This window comes from Rhinoderma darwinii, chromosome 2, assembly GCF_050947455.1.
Source record: "Rhinoderma darwinii isolate aRhiDar2 chromosome 2, aRhiDar2.hap1, whole genome shotgun sequence".
NCBI lineage: Eukaryota > Metazoa > Chordata > Amphibia > Anura > Rhinodermatidae > Rhinoderma > Rhinoderma darwinii.
Window position 1 is genome coordinate 411534364 of NC_134688.1, and position 18929 is coordinate 411553292.

Here is an 18929-nt window from a genome sequence, read left to right on the forward strand (position 1 = left end):
AAGTACGACCTGCAAATGCAGGCGGCTGTCCGCGGTCGTAATTTTATGAATGGAATGGCCGAGACTGTTCCGTCAAAAGCGGACAGGAGTATATTTGTCCTATTTTTGTGGGAACGGCCACACGGTTCCGTTAAAACAACAGAATTGTGCATGGCCCCATAGAAATGAATGTGTCAGTGTGCTATCCGTTAAAAATACTGGATAGCACCCTGAAGAAAATAACTGAAGTGGGCATGAGGCCTAAGGGAAACTGAATGTGAGCCCCTTTGATGAGAGGTGAGTGATGCGATTATCATCTGCCTTGTCTAATATGTCGGCGCTATATAAATAAATAATAAATAACTGCCTATTAAAAATAGTTGTTTATGCATCATCATAATGAGAAGCAGAAAAATCATCACTCAAATGTAGTTATATTAATCTATGCAGAATAAAGGCAACAAGGTTCTTGAGATATACACTACATCTATGTCAGACGGTTTCCATTTATACATTTTATTCCCGAATAAAATTGATGTTAAAGTGGACCTGTCCGCTCTCCTGACATGTCTGCTATAGTAAATGCTCATATTTACCATGATATGCTGCAGAATTGTTCTCTTTTCTTTAAAACTCTGCATTATGCAGTTCCTCTGTTATTACTCCTGGAAATGTATGAATAAATTGAACACTTGGTGTTACCATTTCCCTTGTTAATGTGTCCCGCCACAGTCTGAGGCCCCATGCACACGAACGTAAAAACGCCCGTAATTATGGGCCCATAGACTTCTATTGGCCACGGGTACCTCCCCGTATGCTTACGGGAAGGTGCCCGGGCCGTTGAAAAATATAGAACATGTCCTATTTTAGGCCGTTATTACGGCACGGGCAGGGCCCATAGAAGTCTATGGAGCTCCCGTAATTACGGGTGACTACGTGTGTGCACCCGTAATTACAGGAGTGTTGCTAGGCGACGTCAGTAAATAGTAGTTGTCCAGGGTGCTGAAAGAGTTAACTGATCGGCAGTAACTATTTCAGCACCCTGGACAGTGACTGCCGATCACAATATAAATCAAGGTGTAAAAAAAAAAAAGAGAAGTTCATACTTACACAGAACTCCCTGCTTCTTCCTCCAGTCCGGCCTCCCGGGATGACGTTTCAGCCCATGTGACCGCTGTAGCCAATCACAGGCCAATCACAGGCTGCAGCGGTCACATGGACTGCCGTGTCATCCAGGGAGGTCGGGCTGGATGTCCAGAGAGGGACGCGTCGCCAAGGCAACGGCCGGGTAAGTATGAATTTCTTTTACTTTTACTGTGGAAAGGGCTGCCCCTTCTCTCTATCCTGCACTGATAGAGGGAAGGAGCTGTCGATTAGTGCAGTGCAATTTTGCAGCGAAAACATGCCCGTAAATACGGGTGGAATACTGGTGACACCGGACCCGTATTTACGGGCACGGGTCCGTAAATACTGGTGCAATACGGGTCGAATACGTGTGACACCGGACCCGTATTTACGCCAGTATTTACGGGAGGACAAAAATAAGTTTGTGTGCATGAGGCCTTAGACCAGTTTCACATGAAACGTAATTCAGGCACATTTCTGCACTCTACTAAGGCCACAAATCCCAGCCTGACTTTGGGTCGGTTGAATGCTGTTAGGCATTAACGCAGGCAAATTATGGCTATGAGTGGGGGAAGTGCTACAAAACAGAATGATCCCATCAGAGGAATGCAAGAAAACCTTTCCAGAGGGGAATTTTTTTTCCTGCTTTCCCCTAAGGGGATCTGAACCCATTTTTTGGCACCATGACTGTGTGAATAAAGTCTTAATGTAAAAGTTATTGATTGATACAGTTATATATATATATATATTATATATATATATATATATATATATATTTATTTATTTTATTTTTTTTCAATCTTGTAATAAATAAGAGATTGCCTTGTTCCTCGCTGATGTCACTTTTTGAATGAATTAGTAGCCTGAATTAATTTTAATATTACTTTGGTGCAAAAATAACAGCATCCAGCAGAAGCAAAACAACCTTGTAATAACAAAAACTTATAGTATCTTAGATAACAGACCACAAAGACCGACTTACATTTACTACCTATTACCACTCGGTCACTGAGCTGACCTCTTTGGGACACTGGCTATATGGAGGTTTTGGGTTTACTTAGGAACCTTGAGAAGCACTGGTCTAAGTATCATAAATTTCAATCATATACATTAAAGTGCCCTAAAGGCTATGATCATTAACATCAGCACAGAAACTGTGCCCTGGGAACTTCATGGCATGAGTTTCCATGCATCTGCATGCAAGCCTTACATCACCAAGCACAACGCCAAGCGTCAGATGGAGTGATGTAAAGCAGCCACCACTGGACTCTGGAGCAGTGAAAACGCGTTCTGTGGAGTGACTGATCACGCTTCTCTATCTGGCAGTCTGATGGACGAGTCTGGGTTTGTGGAATACCAGGAGAACGTTACCTGCCTGACTAAATTGTGCCAACTGTAAAGTTTGGGGGAGGAGAGCTAAAAGGTATGGGGCGGTTGTTCAGGGGTTGGTATAGGCCCCTTAGATCCAGTGAAGGGAAAGCTTCAGCATACCAAGACATTTTGTAGAATTGTATGCTTCCAACTTTGTGGGAACAGTTTGGGGTTCGGCCCTTTTCTATTTCAGCATCACTGTGCCTAAATGCACAAAGCAAGATTGGTAAATACATGGTTGGGTGAGTTTGGTGTGGAAGAGCTTGACTGGTCCGCACAGAGCCCCGATCTCAACCCCATCCAACACCTTTGGGATTAACCAGAACGGAGATTGCGAGCCAGGCTCTCTCGACCAACATCAGTGTCTGGCCTCACAAATGCTCTTCTGGGTGAAAATCCCCACAGATACAACCCGAAATCTTGTAGAAAACCTTCCCAGAAGAGTGGAATCTGTTTTACCTACAAAGGGTGGACCAACCCCATAATAATACCTATGGATTTAGAATGGGATGCGATAAAAGCTGTAGGTGTAATGTGTAGGTGTCTTAATACTTATGTCCATAGAGTGCATATGTAAACATAGCACCTCAGAGATGTAATATATCTTTAGACTTAGCTTGAATTCAGAGCACAGCCTTCAGCTCTTGAACCGAGGCTTTTTTACTTCATTAAAATGCTTGCCTGAAGTAAAGTTAATATTCTATTTACATTTTAACCGAACGTTAAACTAAATGAAGCAAGTGACATAAGCCTGAGCTGGAACTGCCACACCTGGTAAATAACTATAATTAAACAGAAGAGAAAGTTCCTACCTTTAATTGTAGTTCCAAGAAAACCTCTAGAGAGACACAATGTCGTTCCTAGTCAGGGCCTTACTTGCCGTAGGGCAAGATGATTGTATTGATAGAAGGGTTTGTAATGTGTTTACACTACTAAATTATAGCTACTGAATGCGGGACCTGTTCTTCTGGCATTTATGTCATTACTGCTTTACCAATAAGTGATCACCATCACGGGACACAGTAAATGGCACAACCATGGGCATTAAACCCTTTCCTGCCGCAGCCATTTTTCGGTTTTTCTTTTTCGTGCTTTCCTCCTTCCAAAAGCCATAACTTTTTAATTTTGCCGTTGATATAGCTGTATGAGGGCTTGTTTGTTTTTTTCGGGGCAAGTTGTCGTTTTTCACGGCACCATTTACTGTATCATATAATGTATTGGGAAAATGGAAAAACTGTCTTTGTGTAGTGACTATTGTAGTTGTCAATTGTTTTTTAGGTTTTGTTTTTGCCGCTTTCAGCGTGCGGTAAAAAACATGTTAAATTTATTCTACGGGTCAATACGATTACGGCGATACCAAAGGAAAAAAACGAATTGTTACAAAAATAATTTGTTTTGTGTCGCCATATTCTGAGAGCCATAACTTTATTCTTCGGTCCATTGAGCGGTGTGAGAGGTTATTTTTTGCAGGGTGAGCTCTAATTCTTATTGAATTATTCATTTTGCGTGTACATAAGACTTTTTGATCACTTTTTTTATTCCATTTCTTGTGGGATACGAGGTAACCAAAAAACAGCGATTCTGGTGTTTTTTTTTTTTTTTACGGAATTCACTGTGCAGGTTAAATAGTGTTAGGCCCCACGCACACGAACGTGCTTTTGCGGCTGCAATTCCCCCGAAATTCCACGGGAGAATTGCGGCCTCATTCATTCCTATGGGGCCATGCACACGACCGTGGTTTTCACGGTCCGTGCATGGCCCCGGAGCCCAGAAAGAACGGGCAAGCCTTATTACGGCCGTGTTCTGCGGTCCAGGCTCATAGGAAATAATGGACAATCCGCAGCCGGCCGACCCGAAAATCACGGCCATGCACATGGGTACGGTTGTGTGCATGAGGCCTTATATTGTAATAGTTCGGACTTCTACAGACGCAGCGATACCAGTTCTGTTTATTATTTTTTTTGGGAACCGTTAATGATTTTCTTTTTGGAAGAGCTCACTCCCCTCTTTCTAAAGCAAAGGATGCTGTGGTCACTATTGACCGCGGCATTTAAAGGGTTAAACTAGTGGGATTGGCGTGATCTCCGATCCTGCTCGTTGCAGTGAAGTGTCGGCTGTAACGTACAGCCGGACCCGCAGCTTATGCTCCATACAGTGGATATAAAAATAAAAAAATAAATAAAAAGACTACACACCCCTGTTAAAATGCCAGGTTTTTGTCATGTCAAAAAATCAGTACAAGATGAATAATTTCAGAACTTTTTCCAACTTTAATGTGACCCATAATCTGTACAATTTCATTGAAAAACAAACTGAAATCATTTAGGAGGGGAAATATAAAATAAAAACTACGATAATGTGGTTGCGTAAGTGTGAACACCCTCATAACTGGGGATGTGGTTGTGTTCAGAATTAGCCAATCACATTCAAACTCATATTAATTAGTAGTCAGTACACAGCTGCCATTATATAAAGTGATTCGGAGTAACCCCATATAAAGTTCAGCTGTTCTATTAGGACTTTCCTGACATTTTCTTTGTTGCATGTGATAGCAAAAGCCATGGTCCGTAAAGACCTTACAACACATCAAAGGGATGTGATTTTTGAAAGGCATCAGTCAGTAGAAGCGTACCAAAGAATTTCCAAGGCATTAGATATACCATGGAACACAGTGAAGACGGTCATCAAGAAGTGGACTACATTTGGCACAACCAAGAACTGGAACATCCCTCAAAACTTGATGAAAGACAAGACGAAAATTGGTCCAGGAGTCTACCAAGAGGCCTACAGCAACATTAAAAGGAGCTGCAGGACTTTCTGGGAGGTACTGGTTGTGTAGTGCATGTTACAACAATCTCCCATATGTCTGGGCTGTGGGGTAGGGTAGCAAGACGGAAGCCTTTTCTAACAAAGAAAAACATCCAAGCCCGGCTATGTTTTGCAAAGACCCACATCAAGCCTGCCAAAAGCATGCGGGAAAACGTGTTATGGTCTGATGAGACCAAGGTTGAATTTTTTGACCATAATTCCAAAAGGTATGTTTGGCGCAAAGCCAACACTGAAACATCACCAAAGAACCCTATACCCACAGTGAAGCATGATGGAGGCAGCATAATGCCTTGGGGCGGTTTTCTGCAGCAGAAACTGGGGCTTTAGTCAAGGTGGAGGGAATTATGAACAGCTCCATATATCAGTCAATATTGGCACAAAACCTGCCGGCCTCTGCTAAAAAGCTGAAGGTGAAGAGGAATTTCACCTTTCAGCACGACAACGACCTGAAGCATACCTCCAAATCAACAAAAGAATGGGTCACCAGAAGATGATCAAAGTTTTGGAATGGCCCAGCTGGAGCCCAGACCTAAATCCCATTGAAAATCTGTGGGGAGACCTGAAGAGGGCTGTACACAGGAGATGCGCTCGCAATCTGACAGATTTGGAGAGCTTTTGCAAGGAAGACTGGGCAACAATTGCCAAGTGAAGATGTGCCATGCTGATAGACTTCTACCCAAAAGACTGAATGCCGTTATAAAGTCAGAGGGTAATTCAACAAAGTATTAGTTTAAGGGTGTGCATATTTATGCAACCACATTATTTTTGTTCTTTATTTTTCCACCCTAAAAGATTTCAGTTTGTTTTTCAATACAAATGTACAGATTATGGGGTGTGTAGACTTTTTATATCCATTGTATATGGCGGATATCACGAAGAAATTAAAAGGTGCTCAGTGGATTTAATGTCTAGAACACAAAGTAGACTGGAAACATCTGAGGTGACACTCTTCTGCTGCAGTCCATAACGGTTTGCTACACGTATTCCCTCAATGATAACGTGGCAGCTATAAAGGCTATTATTAGAATGAAACAACTTGAGAATATGAGGTTTATATACTGAGCTGTTTTAGCACTGGTGATATAAGGACTACCCGTTATGTCTTGCCAGTGACTTGCTGACTGTCTCCACATGGTAAACCATCATTTTTCTGCTGCCAGCTCAGACTCCAAAAGGGGCTGACGACATTAAGACATCACAAACTCCTTACCAAATGCTTTTTATTTTTATATTCCACACATAAACCAGAGGTGGGTGTTCACTTACAATAAAGCATCCACCCAATTTTCTAACTCTTCTTGTACAGCCTATGCTAAAATGCATTTGTCAATTTTATTCAAGTACTTCTGAAAGCGAACACACAAGGGAAGCTCAAAAACTCCATTCACTGTCTATGGGATTTCCGGAGATAGCGGAGTACAGCGCTCAGTTATCTCTAGCAGTGCCATAGAGAATGAAAGGAGCAGCGGGGCGCATTCTCAATCAGCCTGTTATCACCTATCCTGTGGTTAGGGGATAACATTTAATCTTTGGAAAGCCCCTTTAAAGGAACACTCCACGAAAACTTGATACACTCGGTTATGCTTAGTGTAGGGTGTAGGATGACAGCTCATGATTTCTATCTTTTGACTCGTGCCCTGCCCCCTCAGGCCCTGCATTAGGCATAACACAATATATCAGTTCCTTCCTTCATTTTAGGGCACGTTGTTATACTGCTAGGGTTTAGTATCCTAAACATGCCCCTTCTAAAACTGTCCATTCTAGCGTTTTGCCTAAAAAGAAGTATTAATACATTGTGTGCGGACAGTAAATTACCGGAGAAGAGTCCTGAGATGAATCCAGGGGCATCGGCCTTGGCCCCTTGAAGAAGGGGGGGGGGGGTGCCAAGTCATCAAGAACAAGGGTATAGTGTAGTGTCCCTCTGACTTTTTGCTATAGTAGGTGGTAGCAGAACGTGGTGCCCCCACACACCTTATCTACAGTTTGGGAATGTTTGACACTGACTGCTTAAAAATTGTAAGTTTACAATTAAACGTGAACCTGTCTTAATCCTAAAGATGAACACAACAATGGGAAGCGCTCCAAAAAAAAGTTATGTTCACCGCCTCAATAATATTCTGAATACTTTTTTTTCTTCTGGCCATAGCACAGTTCATGTATCAGTTGTCTTTCACTTAATGTATCTTATATGACAGGTCCTTTAAGGTGAACCTGTGGCTTTATACTTAAAGAAATACTTCTATGTCTCAACCCATCCACAAAGTGTTCATTACTTTGCTCAATCATTCACTGATGAAACATTCTGTAACTTGCCACATCCTGTATTAAATCATTAAACTGAACCCTAGACATATGCTGGAACTGCCGAATTCTGCTGAAGAGAAAATGTATATCCTGTGTATATACCGTATCTTGTTTATTTTCTTACTGAATGAATGGAAGCTTAAAGGGGCTCTGCACCAGTTTATAAATGCCCTCTCTCCTACCTAATCTGATCGGCGCTGTAATGTAGATCACAGCAGTGGTTTTTATTTTGAAAAACTATCATTTTTGAGCAAGTTATGAACAATTTTAGATTTATGCGAATTCGTTTCTTAATGCCCAACTGGGCGTTTAACTTTTGATCAAGTCGGTGTTGTAAAGAGGAGTGACCAATCAGCGTCATACACTTCTCTTCATTCATTTCCATCTGTACTCACAGCAAATCGTGATCTCGGGAGATCACGCTGTGCTGTCACATACTCCCACAGTAACTTTACCGAAGTGTCTTGAGAGTGAATCGACATCGCCTCCAGCCAGGATGTGATGGCTATTCACACTCCCGACACTTCGGTAAAGTTACTGTGGGACTTACTCACAGAACAGCGTGATCTTGCGAGATCACGCTGTGCTGTCATTCATGTCCATCTGTACTCACAGCACAGCGTGATCTCGCGAGATCACGCTGTGCTGTGTGAGTGAGTCCCACAGAAACTTTACCAAAGTGTCGGGAGTGTGAATAGACATCGCGTCCTGGCTGGGGGCGATGTCTATTCACTCTTAACATATTTCGGTAAAGTTACTGTGGGAGTATGTGACAGCACAACATGATCTCGCGAGATCACGCTGTGCAGTGAAAGAAGCTGGACTGGAATGAAGATAAATGTATGACGCTGATTGGTCAGCCTCATACACTTCTCTTTACAACACCCACTTGGTCAAAAGGTAAAAAACGCCCAGTTGGGCATTAAGAAACGAATTAGCATAAATCTAAAATTGTTCATAACTTGCTCAAAAATGATCGTTTTTAAAAATAAAAACCACTGTTATCTACATCACAGCGCCTATCCGATTATGTAGGAGATAGGGCACTTATAATCTGGTGACAGAGCCTATTTAAAGGGGTTGTCCAGTTTCAGCAAATTATTATTATTCTTTGTATAATTAGAAGTTATACAATTTTCCAATATACTTTCTGTAATAATTCCTCCCACATACAATTCTGTCCATGGTCATGTGATGGACACACAGGTGCTGGGATCATTACAGTATGTGTATCACAGCTGCGTCTTCTAACGATCCCAGCACCTGTGTTTCCATCACATGACCATGGATAGAATTTTATCCACTGGAAGTAAACAATGAATGTCCCTACTGAATAACAGCAAGCAGAGATCTTAAAAACCGTGAGGAATACAGAAAGTATATTGGAAAATAACTTTTAATTATACAAAAAAATAACATTAAGTTGCTGAAACCGGAAAACCCCCTTTAAGTTAAGTTACAACAGACCATATTCAGGGGATGCAGAGAAGAAGCAACGACACCAAACCAAACGATTATCTTCACATTTAGCAAGCAGTTGAATTTGCCAAAAGGCACACAAATAGCGGCCACTGTCCAGTTGAGTTACCACCGTGATGCGACTGAAAACAGCACCGGCATGCGGTTTTACCGCAAAAAGTTGTGGTTTTCAAATGATTGGAATGTTTACATGGTTTTTGCAGGCCCAACTGCTGTTTTTTTGCAAAAAAACGTGTGGACTTTAACACTCTGATTCTAACTGCACATGCTAACCTACATCTATGAGAATGATGATGGGGATTCCCTAGTTCTTAGAATCGGTAAAGTTCCTAATTACTTGACACCCACTGATCACACAGATCAGATTGACATGTCATAAACATTCAGAGATTGAAAACATCTTGGGGTTTTAGGCTTGACTTAATAATTGTTGCCATTACCCAATCGTCATCCTAAGCTTGATGTTCGATCTCTATGTATTTTCTTCCCAGCACTAATGTCGATAGCATCACCTCTCTCCTTCCTCTTCCCCACAAATCGTGTCAGGTGATCAGTGTTCTGCTACTTATTTATCACTGAACTGTCATTTGCTAATTATCTTTCAAAAGCAATTATGTAGATTTCTAAATGAGAGCACAAGCACGTTCCATATTTAGGTATGTGTGAAAGTATATATACACTGAATAGCCACTTTATTATAGACACCTACCCTATTACAATTGGGGCTTACCTGTATGGAAAGTAGATACATGACCCCCCAGAGTGCCGCATAAAATCAAATGAACACGTTTTCCATGGATCAGTTTTAGTGTGAATCCACATTAGTATGGGAAAATCTAGCGATCTGAGTCGACTTTGAACGAGGCACGGTCATTGGTGCTAAACTAGACGGAGCCAGTATTTTTTTTAAAAAAAGACTTCCAACCTTGTGAGGTTTTCTCATACAAGAGTGTCGAGAGTATACGGAGAATGGTGTGATCGAAGCAAAACATCCAGCAACAGGGGATCCTGTGTACGTCGACGAAAGGAGTCAGAGGAGGATGTCGAGAATTGTTGGGTCTAATGGAGGTCTCTAATAAAGTGGCCACTCAGTGGGTGTCTGTGCGTGTGTGTAATAACACACATTATACCGTGTTTCCCCGATAGTAAGACACCCCCGATTGTAAGACGTATCGGGGGTTTCAGGGGGGTCGGCTAATATAAGCCGTACCCCGAAAGTAAGACATATGTCTTACTTTCGGGGAAACACGGGGGTATTGCCGCCTCCTGCCCACTTCCACTCCCACTTAACGCCGAAGGACGGATATATCCGTCCTCAGCAGCTGCTAGTTCGCGCAGGAGGACGGATATATCCGTCCTGTGATCGCGCGGGTACTGAGACTGTACCCACGCGATCAGCGGCAGGAGCACGGCTGTTATACACAGCCTGGCTCCTGCTGCAACTGCCGGAATCGAAGCGCGCGCCGATTCCGGCAGTTTAACCCATTAAATGCCGCTGTCAATAGTGACAGCGGCATTTAATGTGTTTGACAGAGGGGGGAGCTCCCTCTGTCACCCGATCGGCGCCCCCGCAAACAAATCGCGGGTCGCCGTCGGGTTTCCATGACAGCCGGGGGTCTAACAAAGACCCCCAGGTCTGCCTTCAGCATCTGCCTGTTAGGCGATGCCGGAGGCATGACCTAATAGGTTGCCTGTCAGTTTTACACTGACAGGCAATAATGCTTCGGTATACTAAGTATACCAAAGCATTATATATGCGATCGGCACATCGCATAGTGAAGTCCCCTGGTGGGACTAAAAAAAAAAAATGTAAAACAGTTAAATAAAGTTTGTGAAAAAAAAAATAAAAAAAAAAAAATATATTTTTTTGCCAATGTAAGACATACCCCGAAAGTAAGACATAGTGGGGCTTTTGGGGATAAAAAGAAAGTAAGACACTGTCTTACTTTCGGGGAAACACGGTATATATATATATATATATATATATATATATATATATATATACACATACAAACACACACACACACACACACATTACATTTTCTTTCACATTATCGGTGTAAAGGCGATGAAACATATTTTTACCTTTAGTGTTACACGAAGGGTAAAACTACTACAGAATACCGGAAAGATCACAAATGGTTTACCTGGGACATCAATTAATCTCTTATAAACATTCAAGAAGGCAGCTTCTGCTTCTTTACTTCTTTTACTTAATGCATCGATCTAAAAATGAGAGAAGAAAAAAAAAATACTTATTACTTGAAACAAATGATCATAAGGCAACTCCTTGTGAGTTCCCTCCCCAACTTAGCTGGAATCTCCTACACCAGCAGTCTATGCGGAAAATTCAACTCCGTGTTGCAACCTTTTCAATGCAGGCACGTAGCTTCAATACTCCGAAATACAGCAGGCGGGACAACGGTAAGGATCAGACTGGCCATCCCGCTGCTGCTCATAGTAAAGATGGTTTAAACATAACAAACTGTATGGCAATAACACAAGTGTGAGAATTTAGTCCTAGCTGGCCGGGAATATGAGAAGTCTTGAACGGCAGAAGACTGCAGTTCACATCCACTCCCCGAACTCTTCTTAAACATTAAATTGCCAGCCACTAAAGGAAGGTCAGAGCCATGGTGGGCAAACACCTACATTTACAGCTCTTGCCTATTTTTAAAATGCCATACCCCTGCCACAAATCAATGGGCGGCAGTGTTTAAAGTGTCCCTATAATTACGATCTCCTGCCCAATCTTACATCTGGCATAGAGAGACGAAGGGAGTTTACTGGGCAACACATTTGGGAAGCTGTGAAGGACGTCCAAGTCTCGTTCAAAGGCCCTATTCCTATTAATACTATTCGGGCGTCTTATGGTTGCCAGCGCGCTCCCTAGATCTCTACACTATGTAAGATCAGCAATTGTAGGAACTCTTTAACACGACTACCCTGCACCACTGAGGCAATGGGTTTGGGTCGACCTAAGCAAGATCTGCAGGGAATTTCCAGGCTTTCCATGAAGTTCTGTGGATTTGCTCGTGTTATCGAATATATATATATATTTTTAATCGGACGGAGAATGCATGTGTGAATAAGACAAGGATATTAAAATGTGAGCCCCAATGGGAGGGGTATCAATGGGAGCGCAGCATATATCAGTGTTACATAAATAGCAGGAAATAAATAATAAAGCTTAGGTATCCCCACATGCTTTACTCATGGATAGTAACCAATTATTTCCAATGGATAAGTTATTATGTCTTCAATGTTTTGCAGAACAAATCTTTGCATAAAGAGCCTGTGAATGTCATTGCAGGTCAAATACTATTAACTATTAATATGCAACAATACAATAAAATCTTTGTAGGTTGCGACTGGACTGCTGATCATACAGCTTCCAGTTGACCAAAGGTCCGGTTCAGATCTGCGTTAGTGTTTACCGTTGTTCTGTTCCTTCCGAAGTGCTGGTTCCGTTGTACGATAGACTCCACCAGTGCTTGACAGACCAAATTGACTTTTAATAAGTTTTGTTGGGTTTCGGCCAGGGTGTCGGTGATTTTACCGCAAACAATATATATAGTGCAATAGTGCAGCATGCTGCGCTATTGTTTCTGGTATTTTCGGATGGATCTGTGACGGAGCCTCCAACGCAGATGTGAGCAGAGCCTTATACAGATATAGGAGAGCAGAGTTTGCCATTTGGCACGTGTTATCTGTAGTTTTACATGGGAAAGCATAAAACTCCACTGACTTGTCTTAAAATATCAGGATGCAATACCAAACTGAATTAATGAAATTGACCTTTGCTACATCTGTATTTTCAAAAAGTGTCAGGGAAAAAATAAACCTACCCCGAGGCCTATATCATTATCTGTAAAGAGGACTTTCAGACATTGGCATGGTTGGAATTACGTCTTGTCTGCATTTGTGTTTTCATTGTTTTTCAGTTTACATAAATTCTAATAATCACAGACTAAAACCTCTTGAGTGTAATAGAAATTAATGGTAAAAATGATATTATAAAAACAAAAAAAAACACATTTATTTTTAGAAATTCCAGAGAATGATCGTTGTAAAAAAAAACAAACAACAAAAAAAACATGTAAAAGGTGAATCTCCTTCCTCAGAGGAGTTATTGTAAGCATTAAATTTGTATGTCTGCCCAGAATCAGAGAATGTACTTTCAACAGATAACTTGCTTTTCTAATATTCTGGCAAAAAGTCAGTACGATAAAGTATCAACTCGCGCTTCCTGGAGTGATATATCCCAGTGTATGATTGCCAGAGATACGCAGCTTCATTGACAAGTATAAATTGAATTTCACTGCATACTCTTCCCCTAAGGGTATGTTCACACGGCCTATTTACGGACGTAATTCGGGCGTTTTGGCCCCGAATTACGTCTGAAAATAGCGCCTCAATAGCGCTGACAAACATCTGCCCATTGAAAGCAATGGGCAGACGTTTGTCTGTTCACACGAGGCGTATATTTACGCGCCGCTGTCAAATGACGGCGCGTAACTAGACGCCCGCGTCAAAGAAGTGACCTGTCACTTCTTTGGCCGTAATTGGAGCCGCTATTCATTGACTCCAATGAATAGCAGCGCTAATTACGGCCGTAATTGACGCGGCGTTCAAGCGCCTGCACATGCCGGTACGGCTGAAATTACGGGGATGTTTTCAGGCTGAAACATCCCCGTAATTTCAGCCGTAACGGACCCCCGCCGTGTGAACATACCCTAACGGTGGTTACTGCTGAATTTTTCATATATTTCTTTCCCACTGCTGAATATTTGAGTATCATTTTATGAAATATGCGGTTTCTTCAGATGGTACGTGACAGGACTAATGGAAAATGCATTCTTTCCCATTTTTGAATTACATCCTATAGCCAGTTGACCCCTATTATTAAATAGTGTAAAACTGCACTTAATAATAATAATGTTATTATTATTGGAGCCCAAAAAATACATTATCTTCAAAGGCTGCAAGCTGGCTAGCAATCCAGGCTTAAAACAGTTAAACCAGTACATTCTGTTGAAGGGCAGACTTCGGCTCTGTTCACATCTGCGTTGTGTTTTCCGTTATTACGTTCCATTATAGAAGCAGGAAAAAATGTTTACGTCAAAGTACTCCTGGATTTCATTGGTTCTTCTTGCTCAGTTCGGCCCTGTTCACTCAGGTTTCTGTCATTTTGCACGAAACAATAGCATAATTTGCTGCGCTATTTTTCTATCCAAAATGACGGAAAGGAGTTTTCCGTTCTTTTTTAACATAATATCCATCATTCACGGACTCCAAACGAAATGTCTTCTGTTTGTGTCCGTTATTTATTCAGTTGAATGGATAGTTTTATTTTTCTACTGCGTATGCGCATCATTTCCTACGGCACATTATTTTTTATAAAACAATAAATACAGAAAAAACGGATCTGTTAATGACCGGGTAGAACGGATACCAAATTAAAACAACAGAAGGTAAAATCTAAGTGTACCTTCCGTTTGTTTCAGTTTGGCATCCGTAAATTTGACAGATCCGTTAAAAGCGGAAGGGCAAAAGCAGATATGAGTCTTATTCAGACAAGCGTTATTACACTCGTCCGAGATCAGTCAGCAAAAATCGGATGATTTCTGTGCTTGCCTTAAGTTTTGCCGTGTGAGCCATCAGTTTTTCATGTCCGTAAAAAAAAAAAAATGTGGAGAAAGCCCTTAATTGTCCTAACCCACAGAAAACACCCCCTTGATGGTCACATGACAGCATAAACACCATTTTCTATTGCTTCTAGCATAGAGAGCAGTGCGAGATATTTCTCGTGCATATTTGCAGCGTCTGACCATGTCTTATATTCGGGACCACACTGCTCTGGCTCCACTTCCCATTCTCAATGCCTCCAGGCAACAATTCGTGAAAAACGGAACGGATGGCATCAGCCTGGTGTCTATTTTTCACACAAGCACATAGATTTCTATAGGCCATTCTGCATGAATAAATTAAAATGGTTTGTGAAAGAAAAAACGGTCGTCTGAATTAACCCATTAACTATAATGGGTCAGTGTTTAGTCCGGGTGCAGCACCCAGATCATTCGTCTGAATGATTTCTAAATGAAACTAAATATCGCAATGCACATATATATTGAAGGAAAATCTGCAGAGATAAAAGATAGTAGGACATGATGCCTTTTAATGGCAAACATAATAGATAAATAGCATTGCATTTTTATACCGTTTTTGTAGCCAAAACTAGAAATGGATCCAAAAAAGGGAGACTCAAAAAGCATTTAATTATACTTCAATTATAGAGAGTGAAATGCAATTCTAGCTGGGTTTTCACATCACGGTCAAAATGCGTTATTTGCTGCTATTCATAGAAAAACAACGTAATCTTGCAAAACTCACGGCAAGACGGCTTCGTCTATGTCGCAGTTTAGGCAAGAAACGCATCTTGACCGTGGCGTGTGAACCCAGACAAGAGGAGCATATGAGCTCAATTAAGACTGATTTATCATTGAGTTCAATGGAGCTGTGTAAATCTAAGCTCCTCCTAGTGGTGGCTACAGGCAGGAAAAATTTGATCAATTAACCGTGACTTTGTCAAAGAAAGCAGGGGATTTGGAGCTCTGTAACAGAAAGACAGAGCTCTGAATCCTTTGAAGAATTTTGAAATAAAATTAATCTCCACAGAACTTTGGACCTATTTATAACACAATTGGGTCATTTTAAAGTTAAAGATACAGTTTTCACGCTGATTCGAACGCGTTTTACGTATCGGAATCAGCTAGAAAAACACTTCTAACAAGCATCCCATTGTCTTCAATGGGAAAAGCACCCCCTTGTTCATACGAAGCAAAATTTTTAGCAGGCGGAAGTGCAAGCCACCTTGGTAGGAAGAAAAAAAAGGTACATGTAACATCTTTACGCGGTATCTGCGGCATATTCCTCAGCGAAAACCGAGTCAGGTAACAACAGCAAATTAGCCCCATTGAATGGGGCTTATCTGCGTGCAGAAACGCGGAAATTTTTAAGCAAAACCGCAACAGAAATCCGGTGGTCAACCTCAGATTTCTGCCGCAATTTCTCATCCAGTTCCACATTAAAAATAGTCTGTGTGAACATGAGAGCATGTTACCTCACCAGAAAGACTTTTTTTTTTCTTTTTAGCAAATACTTGTATTCTCCATGAAACAACAATTCTGGAACATATTTTCTTATCACTCTGCAATGTGCCGTTCCTCTCTTATTCCTCCTTGAAATATATGAATAATTTGACAACTGGGTGTTACCATTCAAGTGGGTATGTCCTACACAGTCTCACTCTGTCAGCACTGATTGGACAGTGTCAGTCTGTATCAAGACACTCCCCCCCCCCAAACTGGTTACACCCAGTTGTCAATTTATTTTTAAATATCTAGGAGGAATAACACAGGAACGGCACAACGTAGAGTTCTAAGAAAAGATGCTCCAAAATTGTTATTTCATGGGAAATACAATTATTTACAAAATGAGACCTGTCAGGAGAGGTGACAGGTCCTCTTTAAAACAATTAAAATGGTGTCAGGACAATTTTAATTATCAGGTCTTGTGATCTAGCGCTCCGTGCATGCTATATATTCCACATACAACTTGTAGCGATTCACATGGCCAACAGCAAAGTTTCTCAGGAAACGGATTTCAGTTGTTGGCAAGTCTCGTAAGATCAGTGAGCCTCATCGCAGCCAAGAGTACTAATCCTACTAGTACAGACACTAAAAGAAAAAAATTGGCAGATTACCATAGACAAAAAAAAAAGACATCTGGCACATGCAACCAATAATTATTCTCCAACCAGTCCACATACACATTACCGAATGACAGCTCCACATTAACACAAATCACAGTAGTTCCTCGGTGCAGGACTTGAGAAGAAATGGTGTCTCTACTGAATAGGAGGCTATCGTAACTATAGAAAACACTTTATAGTGTGCTCCATATGCTGCCTGCTCATATGCTGCTTGCCAATTCTGAGCCGACGATGATTGTGTAGGCCTTGTACAGACAGGTGTCCGATATATGTCACCTGCAGCACAGAGTGAACTTTTAGTAGACATGCTTGTCATTGAAACCAATAAAGACAACACAAGGCAGTAGAGACAACATTGCAAGTAACCAACATTCATATACTCACAATCCTCCACTAACGTAGAAGGATATTTCTTTACTAGAGCTGTAAAAATGTGATAGTTTTACAAGACACAATGGTGAGAATATACTCAAAGTGTGAGAAAATAACCGAGGTAATCTAAATAGTCTCTAACACTGCACATGAATTAGATGCAATAAAACGATTCTTGATTCTGAGCAGATAGTGCAGTAATAAGTCGACTCGGGACCCTTGTTCTTGTGATCGCTTGGGATCCCGGTGGTCAGACCCATTAGGATCATACATTTATTACCTATCCTGTGGAGTTTCTCAGTTTAAGGGGGTTCACCGGGCATTTTTTATTGATAGCCTATCCTTGGGATAGGCCATCAATATCAGATCGTTGGGGTCCGACTCCCGGCAACCCCACTGACTGATGGGGCCACAGCGTTTTTCGCTGCAGCCTTTTCCTCGTTTACAGGCACAGCATCGTACAATTCCGTAGCGGCTGTGCCTGGGATTGCAGTTCCGGTCCATTTCAAGTGAATGGGTCTGAGCTGCAATCCCAGGCACAGCTGCTATAAAGGTGTACGGCGCTGTATCTGGTAAACAGTGAAGAGGCCACAGCGATGGCCCAATCAGTCTGCTGACTGGTGGGGGTGCTGGGACTTGGCCCCCACTAATCTGATATTAATGACCTAGCCTAAGGATAGGCCATCAATAAAAAATGCCCGGAGAACCCACCTTTAAGGCCACTTTCACAAGGCAGTACCTTTGTCAGTATTTTGCATCAGTATTTGGAAGCCAAAACCAGGAATGGAAAATAAACAAAGAAAGTATAATGTAAAGATTTGTACGCCTTCTGTATTTTGTATCCACTCCTGGTTTTGGCTGAAAAATACTGACAAAAATATGCCTGTGTGAAAGAGGCCTAAAAGTCAGCATTGGTAAATGAGGAAACGCAATTTCAAGATCGGGGTAAAAATTACTTTCCTGCATAAATGTCTGTATTCCTTTATCACATAAATAGACTTCAATTAAATGTGAATCAGTAAAAGTGGTTTACAATAACGCGCCTATTTCTATAATAAAGAGCGGCATTTGGCGTCTAAGGAGCCTACAGCAATTGTCTGCCGTTTAGTTCAATTGAGAGAATTATGGTTCAATTTCAGAGATGCAAGAAGCTTCACAATTTCTAAACATTATATTTCATATTCAATTGCTAGTCATGCCTACGTTATGTAGAGCTCATGTTATTGTACTGCCACAGCTTCATTACACAAGCAACAAGTGAACTGGCTGAAACTACTTCAAGGTAATTGTACTAAATCGTAATTTACCATTAATCAAATTCCACACTATCACCTAGACACAAGAATCAGTCATTTCATGAGATATGAGGAATATTCCCAAGAGAACAAACTTCTCTCATTGATATAGTCCTATTATTGATTCAAGCGGATCTGTCAGCTATGATATAGCTATGTCAGCTGTGTGAGGACTGCATATTACAGCTACAGGTCTGTAGCACCAGTAGCCAAAACGGCATAAAAAAATGTGTTGTTTCATAACTCCCAACTTTGAAGTATCGCAAAGAAGGACAACGCAGCAATTTTTACACCTCTAAGCCTGCCCAATCCCCTCTCACACAAACCCGATTCAGCCCACAGTATCATGCTCCCAAAGTGCCTCACTACAGTATAATGCCCCATAAACCCCCCACACAGTA

General features: G+C 41.4%; 1 protein-coding gene across 3 annotated transcripts in view; it reads right to left on the reverse strand.

Moving 5' to 3' along the window:
* Positions 1-18929, reverse strand: part of CUX1 (cut like homeobox 1) — a 356348-nt gene that overhangs the window by 218149 nt on the left and 119270 nt on the right. For all 3 annotated transcript variants that reach the window (XM_075854200.1, XM_075854199.1, XM_075854198.1), the window contains exon 4: positions 11235-11313. In XM_075854200.1, the coding sequence (XP_075710315.1) occupies positions 11235-11313 (79 nt within the window). The remainder of the gene's footprint in view (positions 1-11234; positions 11314-18929) is intronic.